The sequence below is a fragment of the Diceros bicornis genome, chromosome 6, assembly GCF_020826845.1.
Source record: "Diceros bicornis minor isolate mBicDic1 chromosome 6, mDicBic1.mat.cur, whole genome shotgun sequence".
Classification (NCBI taxonomy): domain Eukaryota; kingdom Metazoa; phylum Chordata; class Mammalia; order Perissodactyla; family Rhinocerotidae; genus Diceros; species Diceros bicornis.
The window spans coordinates 23256824-23276699 of NC_080745.1; the positions used below are offsets into that span (position 1 = coordinate 23256824).

Here is a 19876-nt window from a genome sequence, read left to right on the forward strand (position 1 = left end):
GTTACTCAGTATGTTTTACAGATTTTCTATAGGAGACGAGAGCAGATCAGAAAAGAGTTGAAATACAAACAGAGAAAAAATTCTGGTTCAAAATCAGTCATGATAGGATCCTCACGAAGAGGGTGGTATAAAGCTTTGCAAGCTTTATAAGCATAAAATGAAGAAAATAGAGTTGAATTAAGTTTTTTAATTTAAAAGTGAATTACCTCAAAAAGCTGTAGAACTGAAATATCTTTCTTTCCTTTATGAAAATCTGGTTTAGAAATTTTCAGTTCGAGAGATATAGTAGATTAGAGAAGCTCAAAACTTTACTCCTGCTACAAGTATCAAGAAATGGTACGTAGTAAAATCCCTTCTCAATGCATATTTGAGCACAGCAAGAAAGTTAGCAAATTCCCAAAGGCTGGAAACAAAGAGGGAGCAGAAAACAGCAAAACCACTGTTGCTATCTGGGAAGGGTGGGGATAGGAGGTGAATCGGGGTTGCAGGTCTTAGTAATTTAGCAGCTGAGATTTTAAACCCATGCCAGGTTAGGTGATGAGACCTTAGTTTTATAGAGGCAGAAAGTTTGAACTGAGACTTCTACACAAAGCTGAAACCCTTGAAGGACTTCCCCTCAGTGAAGGAGTGGACCTCTCAACATAGGGAAGTGACAAGGAAGCTCAACTGTGTCAGCCGGAGATCAGAATGGGAACAACTCTCCACTGTAAATGTGTAACGCTAAGCCTGTGTCACATGGATTTGACGTTCAAAATTATACTACCCATGTCTGGAAATCCTCAAATTGAGATAGTAACATAAAAACAGTACTGATATATCATACCCCTGGGGTAACTGACAGAGGCAAATGTAAAATTATTCTCAAGGGACATATCCTCAACTAATCCCACAGTTAAACACCTGCTGGAAATGAGCTCTTGATCTGATACTGCAAAACATAGGAAAAAAAAATTCATCATGAATAAGAGTCAGCAAACAAAATAAACAGCAGGTTTAGACCCTCCAAAACTATAGATAAATAAATGAATAAATTATATATACGCTTAGAATGAAAAGTCACATAAGAAGAAATAAAACCATAAGGTCAAGATGCTATTAAAAATGACAAATTGGAACAAACGGAGTGTATAAAAACACATTTATATAGTGATTAAAATGTGTAGTATACAGATAAAGTCAATTACACAGAGCTAAACTAGAAAGCAATCTAAGAAAATTGCCCAGAATACAGCAGAGAAAGATACAGATATGGTAAATATTCCAGAAAGGTAGAGAGACATGGAAGATAGAATGAAAGATGCCAACTAGAAGTCTAGAAGGAGTTCCTGAAGGAAGGTATAGACCAAATAGGGAGAAACATAATTTCAAGAGAAAATAATGTGAATTTTTCAAAATTGATGAAAGACATGAATTCTTAGATTCAGGAATCTTATAAGTCATGACCAATAAAAATAAACCCACATTTTTACACACAATAGTGAAGTTTCAGGGCACTAATAACAACCAAGAAAAGATCTTAAATGCATTCAGAAACAACAGAAGGAGTACAGGCTAAGTAATAATAGGATGACTGATAGAAGACTACTACATAGTAACAATGGAGGAACATATGTAGTTGTGTTCCTATTTTCCAATAGATTATTTGTATTTTCTCTCTCTGTCTCTCCCTCCTTTCTCCTTCTCTCTCCCTGCCTCTTTTTTTCGTTTTACCTATTTTTCTTTCTTTTTTTGGGAAATCATTCTTGTTAGATGTTTGTATTTTCTTATGTGTGGGTGGTTATTTAACTACTGAGTCCATCTGTTTAATAGTTATCAATTTTGTTCTTTTCTTTCTTCTTAAGTTAGTTTTAGTATGTTATACTTTTATAGGAAATTACCTATTTCATTTAAGTTTTCAAATTTTGGGAGAAAAAGTTGTTTATGGCATTGTCTTATGATTTATAACTTTGTAGTATTATCTTTGTGATTTTATAATCAGACCGTAGTGTAATGTGTTTAAAAATCCAAGAAACAATCAAATTAGATAATAACATAATGAATGTGACCAGATGTACCTGTTTAGACACCAAATGCAAAGACACAAGTGAGATATTTATGTTGACTCAGAAAAGTTGAAAATAAAAGAATGGGTGAAAGTATTAAGCAAATGCAAACCAATTAAAGCAGAGGTTGTGGTTTGATATTAAACACAGGTGAATTGGGGATAAAATCATTAGGATCAAGATCATTTTATAATGGTAAAGATGAAAATTCATAATGAAGATATGTTATAAATGTCAATTCATATAGAAAAATTCATTAAGTAGAGACTAAAAGGAAATTTGATAAGACGTAGAAACATGGTAGGAAATGTAATTCACTTTTTTCAGTTTATGACCTATCACATGACCCAAAATTAGGTAAGGATGTAGATTAGTTAGGTTCCTGAATAGAGACCTAATAGCTAATTAATAATGTAGCTCTAATATATGTTACAGAACAAACACATATACTTACATGTACCTACAGAAAATGGAATATACCTTTTCAAGAGTGCATGGAATATTGACAAACACTGATTGTATACTAGGCAATTAAAAAAGAATCCCCTCCCCTTTTCATAGTTTCTACTAACTAAGATAGTTGTTCAATTCCTAGTAATGACGTGGTGGGTAGTTAAGACCAATCTTCCCTAATGAGGGCAACTAAGGTAAAATATAAAGAAAAAAACCAACAACTTTCTTAAAACCTTAAAGGCACTGAAGAATTTAGGCCAAAATCCAGGAGAAGGCAAGCACCCAGAACTTTTGCCCATTTTTACCCCAAGAGCATCTGGTAGCCTGGAAGAAGGAACAATCAAACTGAGCTGTGCTTCATGGTCTTGAAGGGCAAATGGAAAGAAAGTCAAAGCCCAGTTCAATCTGAAGTAACCACGTTGACAAAGACCCCCCACGTTTAATTTAGGATTCCAAACAGCTGCCTCCTAAGGTACCGGGGAAGCAGAACTAAACCAGGCCTCCCAGAGGGTGGCAAGGCTGGAGGTCACCTGAGAGTCTGACCTCAGGAAGACCCCACCCTGCCAGCTGTCCAACACTGTATCCTCGGGAAATTCTTCTTACGGCAAGTCATTCTGAAGCACATGGTGACCCAGTAGCCAGAGGAGCACCACTGGCTTTGAGAGAACTAATATGGTTGTCAGTGGCAGCAAAAATTAAAGATTTCTCTAAGGCTGTCCTGCCCCATGAATAGACGTATAATGCATTCACAACTCCATCTTGGTTTGCCATACAAACAGACACTCATCAAACTTACTCTAGCCAGTCACACTTCCCCATCAAATAGTGGGACTATTTCTACCATAAATAGTCTGTGTGTGCTGACAAATGGGAATTTGAAGCAGTATAATTAAGGAAATTACTCTTAAATTATTTAAGTTCCTCAGATGAAACCATATAAGAGGGAAGGTTCTTGACTTAGGGAGACACATCAGGAGGTGGGAAAGCAAAGTTTGAAGGGAGGAAACTAGCTTTGCTATCCATATTAACATAAGGGACGGTTGCTTTGGAGTAAGTCAACTTCTCTGGAAAGAACTATTATTAGACTCTTGGCCTGTGGTCGTCAGGACAACATTGCCTAGCAATTCACAATGACTTTGCCAGGCAGATGCTAAGAAGAGTATGTGCAGATGCACACTTAACATGTACCAGCATTCTGTAGTCCCCCTGAGATTGGGGAGTGGATATAGCCCCTGTTTTCTCTTTGAGCAACAGAATTGATGTTCATGCAATAGGACAGGTAAGGCAGAAATCCAATTACTGAGCTAATTAGCACCTTTGAGTAGTAAGCACCAAATTTACAGGAGGAAAGCACTGGAGAAAAGCTCAGATTACCCAGTATGGCTGACAGTTCACCTTCTTAGAGAGTCTGGTGGAGAGCCAGAGGCCCTGGGGTACACAGGCAGCTTAGTTTAGTTATTGCTGGTCAGAATTTAGCACCCTGCGTTCTATAGCCTTTTGAAAAGATAGCTTTCCAGTTAACATAGTTTTAGAAGGTGTTTTAATTCCCTAAGGAGTTTGGTAAATGACTTTCTTTTGGCTCAATCCCACTTGAAAAATTGTTTATTCTGCTGCTGAAATTTCATTTGTCCTAGATCCTAAGGTGAAATTAAAATTCCATTTAGGGACTAACTACGTCAACATGGGATTTTGGCCTTCATTAGAAGGAATTTTGTTGTTTGCTTCATATTCTGCCACGCTGGGCTCTTTTATTTTCAAAGCTGATCTGAGGGTGCTTGGAAGGAAAACTGAAGCAGTAACAGAACAGCGTGCTGGGGTTAACAGCCTTTTTGAGATGCAGCGGGATGTTTCTTCTCTCCAACCTATCTGTAGAGTCTGTTCCACAAAGCTCAAACAGGATCTTGCCTAGACGGTTCTCAAATATCTGAGACATACGAGGAAAAGTGAAGACCCTTTTTTTCCTGAAGACAAACTTTTTTTCATTTATTCAAATTGCAGTTCCATCTAAGTATCTTTTTATCTGTTCTCACTCCCAAGAGACAGATTCACAAAAGAAGTCTACATTCTGAGGTTTCTTTTTTCTTTTCTTTTCTTTTTTCTTTTTTTTTTTTGGTGAGGAAGATTGGCCCTGAGCTAACATCTGTTGCCAATCTTTGTCTTTTTTGCTTGAGGAAGACTGGTCCTGAGCTAACATCTGTGGCCGTCTTCCTCTATTTTGCATGTGGGTTGCCGCCACAGCATGGCTTGACGAGTGGTGTAGGTCCATGCCTGGGATCTGAACACGCCAACCCTGGGATGCTGAAGCAGAGTGCGCTGAACCCAACCACTATGCCACCAGGCCGGCCCCTGAGGTTTCTTGTTAATCACTATTACCAACAAGTGCTCATCACTTATTAAATCATACTCAGTATGTCAATGATCATGTTTAAATGTTATCTTGTAGCAGCTAGTCTCCTTTTTTCTTAGCAGGTATCATGAGAGGAAAAAACCTCAGAAGCAGCGTTATCTTTGACTATTCATTTATATATTCAATAGATACCTGTTGAGTGACGACTACATGCCAGTTGTGAGCAAAATCTTGCCCTCATGGTACATGGTCTGGAGTAAGAGGTAGATAACATCAACTAATTACATGAAGCAATGTATGATGTGTACTGAGTAAAGACTCCAGAGAAGCTGACCTGGGTTCAAATCCTGGCTCTACCACTGATTAGCTCTGTGACTTTGGGCACTTGACTTAATCTCATTGTGACTTAGGTTCCTTCTCTGTGGGAGTGGGTCTAGTAGTAGTGCCTACCTCAGAAGGCAGTTGTGAGGATATAATGAGTTAATACGTGTAAAGTACTTACACAAGGAAGTGCTATATAAGTGTAAGCTCCCATCATCATTAGTAGTATTGGTGCTCCAAATTAGAGGTCCGGGGTGTGAAAGAGCACATGAATCTCACCTAGAGTAGGCGTCAGGGAAGTCTTCCCTGAGGAAGTGATGCTTGAGCCAGACTGGAAGGATGAGCGGAGTCCAGGAGGAAAAGTGGATGGGACTGAAAAGGGAGTCCTCCTAGTAGAGGACACAGCATCTGTAAAGGATGCAAGGGAGGGAGGGTGACAGGAATAGGAAGTTGGGGCACGTTGAAGACATGGAAAAAGAAGGCCAGTGTGGTCGGAGCATAGAAAGCAAAGGGCAGAGCGATGGCGATGGCAGGGGACAGGCAAGCTAAAGGTCGGTTTTTTCGCGAATACTAGTAGGACCCTCACTATGTTCAAACTTGTATGTAACCCTATGTTCAATGATACATTTCTAGTGAAAGTCCTTTCTTAATGGCTTAGGTTTAACCATATGAAATTGCCATTTTGTAGGTCATAAACCTTGGATATCATCAACTTCATATGGTTGATGTCAATTTCATATTTCATTTTGGATGAAAGATGATGAGACCACCAATTGATATCTGAAATAAAAAGAAAAGCTCATCAGGCACAGTCTCTCCAAGCAGAGCAGACTAACGCACTTATAAAGGGTTGTCGAGACATGTGAAGTTCAAGGACTGGTGATGTTTTAGAGGCGTAAGAGGGTATCTGCACAGGCGGTTATTTGGGGAGACTGTTGTTGATTGGTCACCCCTCAGATGTCTGGAATGAGTCTGTCCATCACTGGCTGACGTTCAGAAGCGAGGGGCCACCATGGATTGGCTGGCTTACAAAAGCTGTGACCTGAGGTGAGTTGTTGTAATTGAAGAGGTTTAAAACTGGTCTCGTGGCCACTTGTTACCATGGTTACAGACAATCCATCTTCTCTTAAGTTGGTGAGAGCTATTTTTACTCTTGTGGTGCAACCTAAAAAATGCCCTGTAAGAACGCACCCAGCTATTGAAAGCAAGTAGTGGAGGTGTTGGCTACTCACCACGATTTTCTGGAATCAATTTGAAAAGAAAGATGCTTATGTGTGCACTGCTCTCAAGTTCTTGTTTTTATTTCAAGTGCTTACTTTTATTTCACAGACCCAGTGCTCAAATTGATATAAGGCGCAAGGCCATTCTCCCTAATCCTGAGAACTAGTTATCTCTTCTCTCCATGTATTTCTTATACTTTCTCTCCCTTCTTTATCATGAGACCCCTCTTTCTTCCTGCAGCATTGCCAACTGGAACAATCATCCCAGTACGTGAGCTCCATCTCCCCTGCATTTCCCGCTCACACAGCTGATTCTGTAAACCAACTCCCTCACTTGTAGGGGTCTAATCATGACCTTTTACCCTTTTGTGGCCCCTTCTAGTACAAGGCGTGTGGATAATTCCAACACAAGACTGGTGGTCCAAATTGAAAAGGATCCAGGTAAGAAGATATCTTCCTTCTCTTTTTAAAAACTATTTATTCATTTTGTTGTATAGATGGATTTCTTCAATCCGAAAAGAGGAATTAAGTACTCACTCTTTTTAATCCTCTTGGAGACAAGGCATGTATTGGTAAATACGCTGACTGTAAAAATAAAACTGTGCAGGTAGACTGATGGAGCCTCCTGATTTGGTTTGGAAATGCATTCCTCCATTATTAGAGTTGATTAGGTATCTGTTCAGCATTGAATGACTGTTAATTAAGACAATTTAGTTTGTATCTGATGAATGACAGATACAGACTGTAAACCTTGGTATTGGTGTTTGAGCAAAAAATTCTTTGGAGAAGCATCAGCAGTATGTTGTCCTTAAAAGCCAACCATTCCAGGATCCAGGATCCAGAAGTCTTCAGAAACTTCTTTCAACTTTAAGCCGTGGAAGGGTTTACCTGCTAAAAAATTATTTTATCTTTTCCTTTCCATAATCTCTCTTTCTCTCTCTTTTTTTTTTTTTTTGGCTGAGAAAGATTCACCTTGAGCTAACATCTGTTGCCAGTCTTCCTCTTGTTTTGCTTGAGGAAGATTAGCCCTGAACTAACATCTGTGCCAATCTTCCTCTTTTTTTTTTTTTCTATGTGGGCCACTGCCACAATATGGCTGACAAGTGGTATAGGTCTGCACCCGGGATCCAAACCTGTGAGCCCAGGCCACTGAAATGGAGCACATCAAACTCAACCACTACACCATGGGGCCAGCCCCCTCCATAATCTACCTCATTTTTAACCACTCTACCTCTTTTTACCTCATATCGGAATGCAAATTTTAACTGTTCTCTAGTTTTATCCACTTCAGTGTCTCCCCTGTGCCAAAAATTTTGTCTAGGAAGGATTGCATCATGCTTATTATCTATATTTGAATTGCATATACATGATTAATTTGAAATCATAATTTGAAATTTGAAAATACCTGGAGAGACAGGTTTATTTTTTGTTGAACTTTATGTCAGTACAACTCGAGGCGGGGGCTACAAATATCTCTGATGTGCAGCTGTGGGACTCTATGACATCGCAGAGCCGTTGACACTAGGCATATGGACTGATTCACAAGTGCATCGTGCCTCTAGTTATTCATAATTGTTGACTCATTTTAATCTAATTATGCAGATGTGTGGTCAGTGTGTTCTAAGAAGATCTCCACTTTTAATGATTTAAATTGTTTTGTTTTGTTTAAACATCAGACAGTTGGAACAATTAAACAAAAGTAAATTCTATCATTCAGGCTTTTCCTTTAAAAGTGCCAGAGACCCAAAGTAATCTCTAATTAGTGTCTAATTAGATACATGCTGATTCATCCTAGAAAATGAATTTAACGGCAGGTCAGACAGGCTTATTCTGCATAGAAGATTAAGCATACTGATACTTTATTAAACTATATGACATGACTCAGCCCATGGAACAGTTTATTTCTTTCCATTAATCATAATTATGTTATAAATGCACTAATTTCAATTCAGCTTTTGACTCTTATGAATGCCCAGCAAGGATATTCATAATTTGATAGTGTTATCTTATAGATTTCTCAGGAAGTCTGTTTCATATACATATATAATTTGAAAATAATAAATGGCATCTATATATAATATAATAATTTATATCTATGTATTTATAATATATAATGTATAAAAATATATATTTGTGTATAACATAATATTTGCAATAATTGTTTATATTATAGCTATATATATATAAAAATTGATGCTGTTTCTTGTTTGTAAATTATGCCTCAATGACTTTGACTTCAAAAAAATCCCTAGAGTTACTTGACAAGTATGTTTTTAAAAACAAAATTTCTCTTAAAGAAGCTGTATGATCTATGGTGTTATCTATTATTCAACAGATATTTAGTTAGTTCCTGCTTAGGAATTCTGCCACTAGTGGGAAACAAAGATAAGCAAATTCTGACATAGTTCTGTCTTCCTTCGCTTTATGGTGCATTGGAGGAAATCAGATGTTGCTCAAATACCTATAGACACATATACACACAAAAAACAAAAGTCAAATTCCAACTGTGACAAATGCTTCCCAGCAGAGGATCACACGCTGGGAAGCCTATAGTAGGGAATTTGGCCCAGCAAAGTGGTCAGTGAAGGCTTCCCTAAAGTGGTGATTGAGCTGAGGTCTGAAGAATAGTAGAGTTAATAAGCCACAGAGGAATAGAAGAGCAACCCAGGCAAAAAGATCAGTATCTACAAAGGCCCAGGGTGGGAAGGGGCATGTGAGTCACTCAACTGAAAGAAGTTCTGTGTTGCTGAGCATAAGGGAGCTGGAAGAGGGGAGTTAGTGTGAGGTAAGGATGGAGATTGATGGAGAGAGCGGGTCACACAGTGCCTCTTGTGTGACCATATATCCTGAGTTTGCTCAGAACCGTCCTAGCTCATACCTGTGAATGATAGATTATATGGGATCCTATTATAGGCAATGTTAAGAAGTCTTCTCACTATCTTAAGAGCATCGAGAAACCACTAAGGGCTTTGAATAGTGGGGGTAGGGGGTCCTGGGTAGCGTGTTCAACTCTCCAATTTGAAAAGCTCATTCTGACTTTGGTGTAGAGAATAATAGACTAGATAGGAGGTCCCAGTGAAGATACATAGGTGAGTCATGTGACTTGAGAAATAAGGTAGGTTGGAATAGGGTAGGGATAATGGAAATAGAGAAAAAGGAGAAAGATGCAAAAAATATTTGAAGAAAGTAAAATTGAAAGGCTTAGATATGAAGGAGTGGGAACAAGGATCCCTAGGTTATGGCTGACTGAGATGGGGACCAGAAGGGGGGACCCAGCTTGGGCATGTTGAAGGTGAAGAGCATTTGAGATGTGCAAGAGAAGATGTTAAGTAGACAAGTAGGTATACAGGTCTAGAGCTCAGACAAGAGAAGTCAGCTGGAGATAGGAATTTGTAAGTCATCTGCATTTAGACAGTGTTCAGTCCATTTGTGGAGATGAGATTGCCCAGAAAGAGTATAGAAGGAAAAAAGAGGAGGGTATCACAAAATCCACTCAATTGGCAAAGTATCTGAAAAGACTGGTTTACCTTTAATCAAATGACAACTCACTGTTTCCTGGTCTGAGTACATAGGGAATAAACATTCACTGAGCGTGTTTCTTGTTCTGTCTTTAGGGAATGATGACAACAATCTCAATTCCATCTTTTATGAGCACTTGACAAGGGCCCTCCAGGAGTCCCTCTGTGGAGACTTAGTTCTTGGTCGGTGGGGTAACTACAGCTCTGGCGATTGCTTTATTTTGGCTTCAGATTACCTCAATGCTTTTGTTCACCTGATTGAAATTGGCAATGGTCTTGTCACCTTTCAACTCCGAGGATTGGAATTCCGAGGTAAGACTCTCTTCATCGTGAAAGTTGTTGAAAGTCGGTCGTTTGAGTTATCATGCAAAGCTTTCAATAAGAAGTCACCATTAAAGAGGAAGAATTGATGCCTGTCCTATTGAATGAGAATTAGGGAGCCTGCTACAACTGCCTATCTCCATGTATTCTGATATAAATAGACCCCAGTCATCTGAGGGAATAATAAAGTAAAACATATAGTCTGATGTAAACCTTTGGAAAAGCAAGTCAGAACTTTGGTTTCAGTCCTTCTGGGAAAAACTCAGAAGCAACGGGAGGTCGTGGAACATGGGTGGGCTCCAAGTGGAGTCAGCCAGACCTAAAACAGAACCTGGTTCTATGGGTTCCAGGTGTTGTGGTCTGTTGTGGGCAAGTCATTTAGTGTCTCTGAGCTTTTCTTTTCATCTGTAAAATGAGAATAATAGGAAGAATGGCTGCCGCATAAAGTTGTGTGCTTTAAATGAGATCATGTATATGAAGGCATACTGAATGCTTATCACTTTGTGGTTACTGAGTCAGTCTAAATCTTGAAAGTGTGACCCCAGTTTTCCCATTAATCACATGCTGGAGTTGTGTGGTGGAGCGTGCAGGGATTAGCATGATAGATGTACTCATGTTCCCTTCGTCTGTATTCTTTGTTTATTCCTTCATTCAATATGTGTTTTTCTAACACCTCCTCTGTGCCAGGCAATGTTCTAATGCTGGAGATGCAATGGGCACGGGGCCTTGAGTTTTACCCTCAGGATATTGACCTTCAGTGGGAGACGTGAAAAATAAACAAGTCATCAAATGAGCAAACTAATTACAGCTTGGGGAAGGTGCTATGAAGGACGTAAATGTAGTTCTGTGACTGAAACCAGTGCAGAGGGTGAACATGAGGAGGTGCTACATTAGATGGGATCGTCAGGGAAGGCCTCTAGAAGAGGAGAACAGGAAGAAGAATGTTGCAGGCCAGGAGATGATAGGTACTAAAAGGATGAATCTGAGGCACCTTGGAGCATTCCTGGAGCCTGAGAGGACTGATGTGACTAGAGCTAACTAGCACACTGGTGGCACGTGGCACAAGACAAGAAGAGACGGGATGCTGGGTCATGCAGGGCCTCACAGCCAGGGCAAGGGGGCTGCATTTTATTCTGTGCATAATGGGGAGCTGTGTAGGGGTTCTAGAAAGGGGAATGACTGACCTAAGTGGCAGTTTAAGAGATTGTTCTAGTAGCTGTGTGGAGAGTGTACTAGAGGGGAGAAAAGCAGAAACAGGGAGACCATTTAGGAATGTTTTGTGGTCACCCAAGAAGGAGAGGGTGGTGGAGAGAGAGAAGTGCTGGGAGATTTGGAGGTGGAAAGAGCAGGACTGGATGGTGGGGATGAGGGGAGCTCGGGGCGCTCAGCATGCTCCGCAGTTTCTAGGTTGGGTGCTGGGTGGACAGAGGCACCTTTACTGAAACTGGGGAGCCTAGAAGAGGAGCAGGACTTTTGGGTTTGAGGATGTAATCAAGAACTCCGTTTTGGATATTTTCGTTTTAAAATGCCCTTGATTCATCCAAGTGAATATATCGAACAGCTAATTGGACATCTGAGTCTTATATTCATTCGGGAGACGTTTATTCAGCACTAATTATATGTCAAGCACTGGACTAGGTGCTGTGAATACAGAAGTGTAGGCCCTCACCTTCAGGAGCTTGGAGCCTCACGTAGAAGACAGACACGTAATGAGCAATTACCGCCTAGAGAGATAAGTATTATTGCAGCGCTGTGCACAGGGCGCCGTGGGGACCAGAGCAGGGGCACTGGAATCAGACTGAGGTCTGGGTTGGCTCGACAGAGGAGAGGCTGCAGGAGAGAAGGGGATGGCTGGTGTGATAACACAGAGTCACCAAGTAGCCAGATGTGGTTTTCAAGTGGTTTGTGAGGAAGGGGTCACAGACAATGCTAGAAAGACAAGTAGGAGCCAGGTCATAGCCATCCATAACCTCAGAGTGACAAAAGGACACCTTTTAGCCAAGAACAAATTGCCATTATTTCACATCTTGAACACCATTACCCACAGAGGACCAAGTCTTTTGGTTCTTTGGATGAAAATTTCTAAGCATAAGTTTTGTGAATATCCATTCCTCTTATTAATATTCATAAATAAATTTGTACAAAAGATTTTTTTCTAGAGTGATGGGGTCTATGATTTAAGTGTGTATTCTATGCATTTTAGGAATGTAATTTAGGGAGCTTGGTTTGGAAAAGGTTTTTGGGCTGAGGGAGTAGTGATTAGATTCTACAGGAGAATCAGAGAAGCAGAGTTTCTCTGAAATTTTGCACAAATGCCAGAAAATGCCACAAGAGGTGGTGGAAATTAAGTGTCTCTGGTGCAATAATGCATCAGAATCATCTATTCTGAGAGCTTCACTTGTTCCTGGAATTTTCCTGGATTTCAAAGGAAGAACTTTAAAAGTTAGCTTTGTTGAATCTGAGTTCTAGTTTCCATCACAGTTTTTTTCAGCTTACAGCTTCTTCTTCTTCTTCTTCTTCTTTTTTTTTTTTTTGCTGAGGAAGATTCATCCTGAGCTAACATCTGTGCCAATCTTCTTCTATTCTGCATGTGGGTCACCACCACAGCATGGCTGCAGACAAGTGGTGTAGGTCCACGCCCAGGAAATGAACCTGGGCCGCCAAAGCAGAGGATGCTGAATTTAACCACTAGGCCACAGGGCTGGCCCCAGCTTACAGCTTCTTTAGCAAACTTAACTGATGTTTGAGTTTAAAGGGTTCAAAGTTAATTAGGTTTTAGAAGTTTATAGTACTTTGTCTGTCTGCCAGCTCCTCATCACATCTTAATATACCACATTTAGTTGTTTTGGTCTCACCTCATATCAATTATTTTTGGGGGCATAACCAACTGCTACAAAACTTAATGGTTCAGACAACAAGGATGTATTTTCACTCTTGTGTGGGTTGTCTGTAGTTCTTCTGCCACTCTCACCTCAGGTTACTCGTGCAGCTGCATTCAGCCAGCAGATGAGCCAGGCAGGAAGGTTCAAGGGACCACTTCGGGACTGGCTACCAACCTTGGCCCTGTGGCTGTCCTCCAGATGCTGCTCAGACTCCAGTGGGCTGGATGAGGCATCTTCCTAGCCGGGTGGTCTTGGGGCTCCAAAAGGGTGAACGCAGACACTGCAAGGCCTCTTATAGCCCAGCTTTTAGGACAGGCACCATGTCACTCCTGCCACATTCCATTGGCCAAAGCCATTCCCAAGGACAGCTCAGATTCAAGTGGTAGGAAAGGGGCCCTGTCACACTGCATGGTTCACTGGGGGCCAGTGTTATAACAGCATACCAGACTCCAGAAACTGCATCAGGTGACATTTGGAAGGAGGCTCGGAATTGAGGTAGATGTGGTCAGTTGGGCACAAGATAGAGGCAGTGGTTGTGTTAAGGTGAAACCGCCCAGGAGGGCCTCCTGAGGTGATTTTCCTTCCTTCTGCCAACCACAGGAGAAATGTAACCTGGCTGTTAATGGTGGCTAAAGCACAATAATGACTCTTGAGAAAAAAATGCCGGTTAACCTGCCCAATATCCCCCTGCTCTTGTACAATACATTTTCTTTGACCTAGTTCTGCTGTAGTTTGGAACACGGTGCTATTAAGAGAGCATATAGCTTGAGAAAATCTAAATTATGCTTTTGTTACAGGAAGAATCCAGTTGACCTAAATTGAGCGTTGTGTTTTATATCTCTTTGTACCATATAGTACAGTATTCCCAGGGAAGCTCTTGTTTTCTTTTTCCTCCTTGGGTATTTTTTAAAAAATATTTCTTCAGCATTTCACTTTTCTTTCCAATTCCCTATTTTCCCAAATAGCAGGCTTGATTTTGGTCAGATTGAAACTACTTCAGCACAACCTGGGGCAGTCAAAATACAGATGCATTGGTTCTCCCTCCTGGAGCGGACTGAAGCCATCAGTGGAAACCCAAGCTGCTCACAGCACAGACTGACTCTCAGGAAGTGAATAATACACCCCAGAGGAAGGCAACCTCCCTGAGGCTCCCCAAGGGAGCAAGGAAGTCCACCTGTCTCTCTCACCAAAAGGGATGCATTTATATCAATAGCAACTCTTGGTTACAAGTGACAAAAATCAGCTAGCTAACTTAAGCGGGAGAAGGGTTTATTGGAAGATACTGAACAGGACACAAACTTGCTGAGAAGGCTGGAGAAGCAGGCTTGTTGGCTATCAGACAAGAGCCAGGTCTAAAATCACACCACAGGGGTGATCCTGTGAAGATGTCACATCTCGGCTGGTGGGCCCAGGCACTGGCCTCACGTCATTGACACCGGGACCCTGGATACTGGATGCTGCTGCTACTACTGCTACCCTGGAAACTGGATGAAGAGCCCCTGAGGCCATCTCCCATCCAGAATGTGTTCCACATGAGCCCTGCTTCTTTGTGTCACCGGCTCATTAGTCAGCATCTGGTGTGGATGCATCTGATGAATAAAGCTGAGATCACATGCACGTGCTATAGATGCAAAGCAGTCTGGGAAAGAGAGTGTCTAACTTTTCAGTTGCTGTAGTGGGAGGTGAGACTCATAATATGGGTACACTGGTTGAAGTCATGCTAGCTGCTATAATAGTTAAGTCCCAAATCTCATGACTGACTCAATAAATGTTTATCTTGTACTCACGTAGAGAACAGTTGGTGAGAGGAGGCAGTAGGGGTAGAGGATGGTTCCATTCCACACTACCAGGGGTCCTGGCTAATGGAAGCTCTGCCTATTCCCTAGCTCATTGCTTTTGAGGTCACCCTGGCTTTTATAATCAAGCTGGCAGAGAGTAGAGAAATGCATAGAAGATTGTTATGGGCCAGGCCTGAACCTGGGCTACATCATTTGCTCTTACATTCTGATGTCCACAATTGACCTAACTAGAAGAGAAGCTGGGAAATGTTGTCTAGGTGAGTACCCAGGAAAAAAAGTAGAAAGATTTGATGAACAATTTGCCAGTCTCTGGCACAGTGGGTAATTTTCCAAACATAGATCCTGGGTAGCCCAGAAAATTGATCAAGGTCCATGGGACATCCTATTTCTATTGGCTGGTACTGTATCAAATGATTGATGCAAATTCAAATCAAGAATGCAAATAAGGAAGCCACGTTTTTCTCTTCTACTCCTTTTGGCTCATGCAACCCAGAATAGAAATAGATTCTTTTCTTGTTAATGTAAGGAAACAAGATTGTAGTGCCCCTGCTGCTCTTGGGTTTATGAGTATTACTTGCATCTACCTAACCAGGCAGCCTTTAAGGAAACCATTCAAGAGTTGACAGTTCAATCATTGGCTTTAAATCTAAGTCAAAGTAACAGATAATGCACTTCAGAAGGCCAACAGTGTGAGGGGCACCAAGTTCAAGGCTTTTCAAAAGAAATGGAATCTGTTGGATTTTAAGTCCCACTTAACCATCATTCAAGTAGGTGGACACAGGAAAATGGAAAAGTGAGAGTTGATTGTCTGTTCAATCCGTTTCTGTTCTCCTTTAGTTGTCTAGATGACCCAGGCTGTTGGGTTAGATTATTTCTATTAGAAGAGAAAAATGAATGAGAAGTCACAATGCTGCAAAGAGGAGCCAGGCAACTTGAAAATACTGTCTGAAGAGGTGAAGAACCAAGAATATGAGCAAAAAGAAAGAGGCATTGGAGGGAGTCTTTATGAGATACATGTGAACTCTGAGCTAAGGAGGGAACATTCACCTATGAAGGTGACGTGTACCCTCAGGAAGGCCGTAATCCCATCACTTCCTCACATTTAACTAATGGGAAAAGCAAGGCCCAAGGAGATGAACACTTTCCCCAGGCTCATGGCTAGTTACTAGTTGAACTAGGCAAACCACATGACTCTCTATCCTTAACCAGAACTTCTCTTTCTACGTGATCATTTTACCTTCTTCCTTCACTCCTCCCTTCAGGTATTTGTTTGAAGTTTGTATCATAGTGTTTATTTAGTTTATTAAACACTAAATAACTGGAGTATAATGCCTTCAGTCACTTGCACAGCCTTTCAAAAGCCCCATATCATTTTTCTAGTAGCAAAAAAAGGAAAACCCACTTTAAATCAGGATATTCAACATATTCAACAGAGCATCACATAGGACTTGGCCTCTCGAGGCCTCGATTTCTTCATCAGAGCCTTGGTGTGATTTCTAAGTTTCTTTCCAGCGCTGATGGTCCATCAGTTCAGCAGATATGAAATGGTTCCACCATATGATGCAGTTGGGGGAAAGTTGAACTTCTTTTCCCTGCTGGAGTTTGAGTATAATTCCTTCCTAGGGAGTAGGTGCTGTTGGTGGTTATCCCAGTGCTTGATACCACAGCTGGCGTCAAGGGGGGAAGTTGAGCAGCTGCTGACTTCCTGCTGATACAGTGCTGCAACAGGGAAGGTCGACATGCCTAAACATTATTAGTCCATGGGCTGGGGAGAGGACTAGGCATCAGAAGCACTACCATAGTGATGAAGCAGAGTGGAGGAATTTCAGGCAAAGGGAAGAGAAGGGCTTGCTATGATGGAAAGTGATGGAATCTGAAGGGCTGGAAGGGTGGAATCCATGGTAGTTCATCAAGGAGAACATACAGCACACATGCAGGTAGCGGGTGGGTGTTAGAGAGAAGGCATGAGAATGGGATAGAGTGGAGTGGGGAAATATAGTTGGACATCGTGAAGAGCTTCCTTGAGGTTAGTGATCATGATTTTAAAGGAAGACCTGTTAAGATTGCTCGTGTTTTTATCTAAGCCACATTCAGCTTCATGGGTGCAGGTATGGAAGGGCAGAGTTGGAGTGAATCAGGGTTGGGATTGAGCCAAATGAGTATCGTGAAGTAAGACAAGGACAAGGGAACTGACAATGTATGCGAGGGGGCGATAATGATTATAATGCCTTGCCATGGAATGTAAGTTGAGAAAGGAGGGAAGTGAGGGCATGAGAGATGTGGGAAACAGGACCTGGTGGTAGGACCTCCTGGATCTGGGAAGGGTACAAGGATTGTTGAAGTGGAAATATTAGAGGAAATAAGCTGGAAAGATAAGAAGTGGTTGCAGGAGAGTAGAATGTTTGAAACCAGTATTTATAGAGGGGAAACAGTTTTGGGGTTAAGCAGTCTAGGGTTATGACTATGGAAATGAGTGGCTGAGGTTGAATGGAAGATGAGATCATTGGAGGGCTGGAGGCTGGGCGCCAGGATATTGGAAGGAGCCTCTCTGTGGATACTGAAATCCCAAGAATGATGGCAGGAGGTATGTTGGAGAGTGATAGTGAACCAGAGCCAAAATCTTCATGGAAGGACTGGGAGTGACCCAGAGGGGCCGAAGAAGATGGCAACCAGAGAGGATAGTGCTGGGGGGGATGGTGAGAGAATGTCATGAAAGCATCAGTGAGAAACAAGAGGTTATCTTCCATCCTTTACAGACCCAGTGGTGAGAGGAGTGTGTGAGAGCCATCAGCCCCACTTGGGAGAGATGCAGAGGAACAGAGAGAGGCAAATTTCCAGTAGAGCACTAATGACAAGAGGAGTAATAGATTATGAGTTCCAGAGGGCACAGCAAAAGGATTTCAAGAGTCTGTGGCTAGGAGTCTGTGGTTAAGTGGGGTCAGAAAATGTGATTTATAGAACAGTATGGAAATTAGACTGCAGGGAGTCCTGGGCTTCCCATGGCAAATGACTTGAACTGCAGGAAAGCAACATTCTCTCTTGGGATGATGAAGCAGATCCTATCAACTAAGGCTGGGTCACATGCATGGAAAGTTTTGAGGCTGCTGTAATGAAATTTAGTTATACGTGTGGATATGCATGCAGCTTTCATTATCCTCATTAGTATAGGACTGTTACATTTTTATCACATCAAGATCTGTTTTCCAGAAATCTTCTTAGGGGAGGTCTTAGGAAATATAAAAAAGTCATTTGATAAAGTGGATTTTTGGAAAGCTCAAGAAAAATGAAATCAGAAATGCATGGTGTTATGTGGACGTTTACCTTTTCTGTTATTTGTTTAACTACATTTTTCTCTCTTACTTTATTCATTTCTTAGTACTTCCTTGCAATGAATGATACTGCATTTGTATATATTTTCTGCATTCCCGTGTGATCAAAATATTTCCGGTTTTTGCTCATATACTAGTTCAAACAAGAACACGTAACCAATATAGATTACTTTGTCCTTTTATTCAAAACAAAGTTGTGATAAAAGCTATGTTTTGTTTTAGGTTTACACATGTTTGTATGTGTAAATCATTAATCCTTGAGATTAGGATGTTATCCATGATGCCAGGTGTGTGGGTGATCAATGTTTCTTGATAACAAAATAATAAGTAATAATTTGAAAAGCAAAGCCTCTTTATCATCAGTGTTCTTGCAGTTTATATATTCCGTTCTTTATTCCTGCAGGCTATGAGAAGCTGAGTCAACCAGGCTCTATTAGACTGTGAGACACTCCAAGACTGAGACTCCTTGCCTTGTTCATGTCCCTCTCCCAGCACATTGCGTGGCTCTTGGTAGGATGCCCTGTAAATATTGGTTGAGTGAGAAAGTAGAGACAGTCTGTAGTTTCCTAAGCACCGGTTATATGCCAGGTACCATCCTAAGCACTTTACTTATATTACCAGAATATTCCTTATAATAACTCTATGAAGTAAGTAGGTGTTATTTTCTCTATTTTAGACGTGAGGATATCTGGTAAGTGGGTTCAGTAAGGTGCTCAAGGCTTCACAGTCACCAGTGATGGAGGAGGGGTAAACACCAAGATGTGGCTGACTTCCGAGTCCATGACCTTTGTAGTAGACCCCACTGCCTTTGAGGGGAGGGAGGAGGGAAGGAAGGATAGAGGGAAGGGAAGAAGGAAGAGAGGGAGGGAGGAAGAGAGGGAAGGGAGGGGGAAGAAAAGAGGGAGGAAGGAAGGAAGAAAGGAAGGGCGGGAGGGAGGGAGGAATGGAGGGAAGGGAGTGAGGGAAGTAGAAAGAATAAATAAGGAGAGAGTATGAAAGAAAAGAATGAGTAACCATTTTTTTAAACAATCTATTTGGCTGTTGAAACTCAAAAATACAAGTTTTACCTGAATGTGCTCCTAAATGTTAATATGGCAGCACCACTTTTAGCAGCTCAGTTTCTTGAATTAGCTTCTGCCTTAGCAACTCTGAAACCTGGATGTCTCTTGGAGACTGAACATGGAATGCAAAGGCACGGTTATCAGGAGGTAGCTACACATGACCATTGGGTCTGGAAAATATCAAAAAATAGGATTTATGTTCCTGTCTGTGTGAAATGTTATCAGCCATCTCAGAGTTTGGCTAATACCCCATAATCAGTGGCCTATGGGGACATTTAAAAAATATCTGTGTAACCTAATCTTATCTAAAGCTAATCCAAGCCAAACCTTTATCCTAACTGGCTAATCCATGCAGAGCCACAGCTCTTCCACTAATCTTGGAACTATCTAGAATTCTCTCTTCTCTATGGCGACATTTAGGTCATTAGTGAGTCCTTAGTTCTTATGTCTACATAACTTGGGTATCTGTTAAATCCCTTGGTTCCAAACTTTACCCATAAAATACTAGTTTCAGAATTCCTAAATACGTGGTTTTCTTTATTTTAAGTTATGTGACCTGTTAGTGAGAGAGACAAAGCCGTAC

General features: G+C 41.1%; 1 protein-coding gene across 1 annotated transcript in view; it reads left to right on the plus strand.

Annotated features, from left to right (window-relative positions):
• PCNX2 (pecanex 2) overlaps window positions 1-19876 on the plus strand; it is a 295490-nt gene that overhangs the window by 227270 nt on the left and 48344 nt on the right. The window contains exons 24-25 of the mRNA XM_058543013.1: window positions 6766-6824; window positions 9998-10213. Coding sequence (XP_058398996.1) covers window positions 6766-6824; window positions 9998-10213 — 275 coding nt within the window. The remainder of the gene's footprint in view (window positions 1-6765; window positions 6825-9997; window positions 10214-19876) is intronic.